Below are 6267 nucleotides of genomic sequence, written 5' to 3' on the forward strand. Positions count from 1 at the left end.
CTGGGAAATTGTGCGAAAATGACCTTTTTATATAACTTGACAAAATCAGGTTTAGACTGTAAAGTCACTGCAAATTAAAGTGGCTCTGCATTAACATACCCACAGAAACAAAGGACTGCCTTTCAAACATGAAAAAAATCTCCTCCGCCCCGCCCGGCCCCATTGTCAGTTTTGTAACATGAAACACTACCGACAAAAAAACAAAGTCAAAAACAAAAATTGCTTGAAAAAGTCAGCAGATTTGACAGCATCTGTGGAGAGAAAGACAGAGTTAACGTTTCGAGTCTGTATGACTCTTCTTCAAAACAAAGTTGCTCAAGTAAGGAATGGGTTTTATTTTCCTCCCACTGAAGGCAGTATTTGCTGGGAAGTTTATTGGGTGTGACAAGAACAGAGAAGGCGCCGTTAGCATTAGAGAGCACTGGATGAATTGCAACAAGAGGAACGTTCTCTGCTAGAAAAGAGGCAATTCAGCCACACCTCGTTACAAATGAGACAAAGAGCCAGCGTAGTAAACATTACAGGTCATCGTATTCATGTTGCAGTAACCTGTAAATAAAATAACACCTTTTACATTCAGGTTCCAGTAGTGTAAAGCTGGTATTAAGTGATTATTAATCCATCAGCGTGAATTTTTATGTCAAAAATGCATTATTCGTTGGGAAGAGAAAATTCCTTTTGTCAAAGAAATTGAAACGTTGCTTTATCAATTGTGGCCATCCTAATGTGTTAAGGCAAAGAATAGCCAGAAAATTATTTGTAAATTGCTATTTATAATTTACCCAATCGTTTCCTCCATGTAGTGAGCAGTTCCAATAATGCGTTTTCCAGTATCAAGTCAACAGTGAAAGGATATCTACATTGAATTTCTCCTTATAAAACGGGACAATGCCGTTTTCGAAGGATGGCCGTTTGAATGATTGTTAAGATGTTTTACGTTTCAAAAAGCTGAACCTTATATTGTTTCGTTCTCCCAGTTTTATGGTGTTTTATCAAATGTCAAGCCTTTGTTAGGAACCACAAGTGGTCAAGGCGATTAGCTTATTCAGGAGCGTTTGTCCAATCAAGACCCGTGAGGCACCTAACGGAGGACGTATCCTCCTATTAGAGAGTCGGCATTGTGGTGGTTCCCCGTCACTCAAACTCAATTTCTCCAATGAGAATGGGACCGCTGCCCAAGTCCCGCAGTCTGCTCCTAGTATAAGAACATGTCTCTCCCATCTGAATTGTAGGTTTTTTCTTACGACGACCCGTAAAAGTCGCGCTGTAGGAAGAAGTCGCTCAAGCCTCCTCTTTATTCCATTTGTTTTGTCTACTACCAAGGACCAGGCATCATGGTAAGATGCTGTTTAATGCGAAAAGGGGTTTATTCCCAGCAAGCTACACATTTAAATTTTGTATTGTACTTGTCCTAATTTTGAAGCATCCTAATTATGTATTTTTCAGTACACTTGGTTTATTTAATCTTTGAATTACACTACGCAAATTAATCTCTTAAACATAAAACATTAAGGAATAGCTAGACGCGTACTTGGGGAAAAATTAACAGAAGGATATGCTGATAGGGTGAGATGAAGCAGGTTGGGAGGAGGCTCGTGTGGAGCATAAACACCGGGCCAAATGGCCTGCCTGCTGTAAATGCAATGTAATAAACTGTTGTCTATAAATGTTTTGATTACAATGGGAAATAACTATTAAGATCAAAATAACATGGGAAGGGAATGTACATGTACGCTATTCACATGCAATTTTCGGTCAATATAATCCACTTCATACTTAGTCACTTTTCAGTGGACTTCTGCAAATATCTAGAAAAAAAATGACCCAAATTAACGGCGAATTTATTAGGATAGGCCAAGAAAAAGATCATTGTTTTAAAAGCTTTTCGCCAACTGTTACAAATCGATCTAAAACGATGGGAATTTTGAAACGTAAAATCTTATGTTTTAATGCAATAGGGAGTGGCTCTAAGTAATGAGCTGAGGATGTGAGTTGAATTTAACAATCCTCCCCTTCAAATTATTTTGTTTTGTCGGGATACTGTAACGTCTCCACATACTTCACTTTCCTGTTCAATGGTTTGTCGACCATAGCTGCAAGTGGGAGAATTTCATACCGATCCCCTGGCGAAATCACTGCAGGTCTACTTACTAGCGGCATTACGTCAGTAATTGTCATGCGTAGGGCACAAAGCCAACGTCAAACTAGGTCACCAAGAAATAGACAGCATTGTAATTCACGCAGCTTTATGCTAGCGATTGGAAGTAGACAATAATGGAGTCCGTATTGGTTACTGGTTTGAAATAGGTCCTATTTGAAAAATGGCTTGGAGAAAAGATTTCAATCTGACCGACGGTTTGGCGTCCGACAAAACAAATCTGAAGGGATTTTTTGGGAGGGGAGGGTGGTGGTAGGTGGAGACAATCCGCACTGCAGTGTGACCCCACCCAAATTCAGCATCAGAACCAGTGACTTGACCAGCTCATGAATATTGCAGTACTGAACTCAAAAGAATTGCACGGATGTGTTTTTTCAGCCTAGCGGATATGGTTTCTCAGAATAAGCGCTATTGTCTAGCAAGAAGCAGCTCTTGATTTGCAGAGCAATCACGTTCTAGAGATTAACTATACCTTACAGGAGGGACTAAAGCTCTTTTATCAAACTCGCATCTCACAAAAATGTTGAGTTATGAAAGCGTTATTCTTTTACGCTTCATTCAAATTATTTCCTGAATAAAATTAATTTTCACCTTCAAATGTATATTCAAGCTCAAACGAGGGCATCACAAGGATTAAAATGAGATTTGAATTGCTTTGTGAAGTGCCAATCATTACTTCAAAAGCAGTTCATGTATTTAATAAAGACAGATAGTTAAATGCACATCAAAATGGTAGAATGCAAGGCATTAGAAAGTAATTACATTTTATCTCAATTAATACTGATGTAACCCCGTTATGCAATATTAAGGGTGGAGTTCTGAGGAGGAACTATAAAACTTGCTGAACTGCTGGATGATGTGCCTAATTTTTCTGTATCAGCTGCAAACCTTAATGACTACATTTTATCCTGTTTCTGTCCATACTAGACTTATCTCGAGTTGTCTGTCTGCTTCTTCATGGTACCTCCCTTAAACATGTGAGTCCCACTCCGACTGAGCATGTGAGACCCTCCACCCTGTCACACACACATTGACCTGTTCTATTGGATAAAATTTCTTCTAATATCAGTTCCCAAGTCACCCCTAATGTACACACAACCACAAGGATAGCAATTCTGCCCCAGACACAGTGACCTGTTGGTGAATCCAGCACAATTACAACTACTTCATACTAACTAAATGAGTCTTGGAGCTGCTTCATAAGTTGCTGTGTGTAGTCACCCAACCATACCTCCCTTCTGCTTAAGTCATTACTGTCCCATCAGCTGGTCAGATGTCTGAGATAACTATCAGATTTGCAGTTGATTCAGAGGGAGTGTACATTTGCCTCCATGTTGGGGGACTGTTGACCACTCCTAAAGCTGGTGCTTAGGATAAGCATGAATGCAGAAATAAATTTGTATGGAATAAATTTTAGGCAAGGTGTTCAAGTAGTTGATCACAGCTTTATTTTTTCTGTGCAGCGTGAGTGCATCAGTATCCATGTTGGCCAGGCTGGAGTGCAGATTGGAAATGCCTGCTGGGAGCTCTACTGCTTGGAACACGGCATCCAGCCTGATGGGCAGATGCCCAGTGACAAGACCATTGGAGGTGGAGATGATTCCTTCAACACCTTCTTCAGTGAGACAGGAGCAGGAAAGCATGTTCCACGAGCTGTGTTTGTGGACTTGGAACCAACTGTGATAGGTAGATGACAACTAATTTCAGTCTTTGTTGTTTATTAGCTATTTGCAGAGACCATTCTCCATTTGGCTTGAAAGCAGTATTTGATATATCTGAAAAACTATACATGGGTCATTGTGTTTCAGTAGGTTTCCAATCTGCCACTTTTTGTTAATCACAAATCACCCTTTCTCTACCTGTTTAATAATCCACAGCTGAGTAACTAAAATTTTATACTTTCCTTCGTCAGATGAGGTTCGCACTGGTACTTATCGCCAGCTGTTCCACCCTGAGCAGCTCATCACTGGGAAGGAAGATGCAGCCAATAACTATGCCCGTGGTCATTACACAATTGGCAAGGAGATCATTGACCTGGTTCTGGACCGAGTCCGTAAACTAGTGAGTATTGTTACCTGTGTGGACAGGTATCCCCAAGTGGAAGCTAAATGTTGCAGCTGGCCATATTTAGATGCCAGGTAACTGAAATTTACATTTGTCTTCCACAGGCTGACCAATGCACAGGTCTCCAGGGTTTCCTGGTCTTCCACAGCTTTGGCGGAGGTACTGGATCTGGTTTTACATCCCTGCTGATGGAACGTCTCTCTGTTGACTATGGCAAGAAATCCAAGCTTGAATTCTCCATCTATCCAGCTCCACAGGTGTCTACCGCAGTGGTAGAGCCCTACAACTCTATCCTGACTACCCACACCACCCTGGAGCACTCTGATTGCGCTTTCATGGTTGACAATGAAGCCATCTATGACATCTGCCGACGAAACCTAGACATTGACCGACCAACCTACACCAACCTCAACCGATTAATAGGCCAGATAGTGTCCTCTATCACTGCCTCCCTCCGCTTTGATGGTGCTCTGAATGTTGATCTGACCGAATTCCAGACCAACTTGGTGCCATATCCCCGTATCCACTTCCCATTGGCTACCTATGCACCAGTTATCTCAGCTGAGAAAGCCTATCATGAGCAGCTTTCTGTGTCGGAGATAACCAATGCTTGTTTTGAGCCAGCCAACCAGATGGTCAAATGTGACCCTCGCCATGGCAAGTACATGGCCTGCTGTCTTCTTTACCGTGGTGATGTGGTGCCAAAAGATGTCAATGCAGCTATTGCTACTATTAAAACCAAACGTACCATCCAATTTGTGGATTGGTGTCCAACTGGTTTCAAGGTTGGTATCAACTACCAGCCTCCCACTGTGGTACCTGGAGGTGACCTGGCCAAGGTTCAGCGGGCTGTGTGTATGCTGAGCAACACCACTGCCATTGCTGAAGCTTGGGCTCGCCTGGACCACAAATTTGACCTGATGTATGCCAAGCGTGCCTTTGTTCACTGGTATGTTGGTGAGGGTATGGAGGAGGGAGAATTCTCAGAGGCCCGTGAGGACATGGCTGCTCTGGAGAAAGATTACGAAGAAGTTGGTGTTGACTCTGTAGAAGGGGAAGGAGAGGAGGAAGGGGAAGAATATTAAAATGTTTTTCACATCACAATATGGTGCTGCTGTAACAGGGAACCAAGATAAAAGTACAAAACATTGTGAATTAAACACAGTGAATTGTAACTGAAGATTAACCAATTTGAAGTAGGGCCCTTCAATTTGGTAATCATCAAGATACACACTGCTGCATAAGTCATGGCCATTATTATTCAATCACACCTTAATGATGTTTGCATTCCATATTTATTTTTTTTTTAAAAAAGAGCATACTCTTCTGTTTTATACAACTTTTCTTCTACCCAACTTTTGAGGCCCCTGTGTGGCATCATTATGCCAAGCCTCCTGAATTGACCTCAAATGGCTTTAGGTCATTGGATAGCTGGGCTTTTCATTATTTAAACAAAGGTGTGATTGAATTTTTAACCTGCATAATTAGTCACAATCTGTAGCAATGTACATCTAAATTGAGAGATTGCTGTGCAGCATTGCAAAGCCAACTTCTGTTGCAAATGTAACTCACATGTTCTGTCTTTATTGCTTTCTCAATAAATAAGATCCCTGTCTTCATCTGCCTCATTGTATTTTAACATTTGTTTAACAGAATTGCCCTCCTTTTCTGCTAGCACTCATTAGGTAATAGGGCACAGCAAATGCTGGAGTTTTCAGAATTAAATGGGACTTGAGAACAGTGCAGCTACCAACATTTATACTTAAATACTTGGAAGTCCCAAAATACCATCTGAAGTCAATCCAAACCATTCATTTCTTAAGATTAAACAGGAACTTGAAGACAATCCTTGTAGTCTAGATAGTTAAAATTGCCTTAAATATTAATTCCCTAGATACTTGAATCAGTTTCAATTCATCAACAAAACATTCTAATGCAATTATACTGGGTTGATGTAAGGCAAGGGCATTGTCACATAATTTTTTAATAATACATAATATATATTTTATATAAATGTTGTCATATTCCCAGCACACTGAAAAATG

The 6267-nt window shown here is 40.8% G+C and overlaps 1 protein-coding gene across 1 annotated transcript; it reads left to right on the top strand.

The window, feature by feature from the left end:
- Positions 1–1220: 1220 nt before the first annotated feature.
- LOC121273180 (tubulin alpha-1A chain) lies at positions 1221–5839 on the top strand. The gene is made up of 4 exons (XM_041180162.1): positions 1221–1337; positions 3622–3844; positions 4071–4219; positions 4327–5839. The coding sequence occupies exons 1-4, from the start codon at positions 1335–1337 to the stop codon at positions 5305–5307; spliced, it is 1356 nt and encodes a 451-aa protein (XP_041036096.1). The 5' UTR covers positions 1221–1334; the 3' UTR covers positions 5308–5839.
- The last annotated feature ends 428 nt before the right edge of the window (positions 5840–6267 follow it).

This window comes from Carcharodon carcharias, chromosome X, assembly GCF_017639515.1.
Source record: "Carcharodon carcharias isolate sCarCar2 chromosome X, sCarCar2.pri, whole genome shotgun sequence".
In the NCBI taxonomy this organism is placed as follows: domain Eukaryota; kingdom Metazoa; phylum Chordata; class Chondrichthyes; order Lamniformes; family Lamnidae; genus Carcharodon; species Carcharodon carcharias.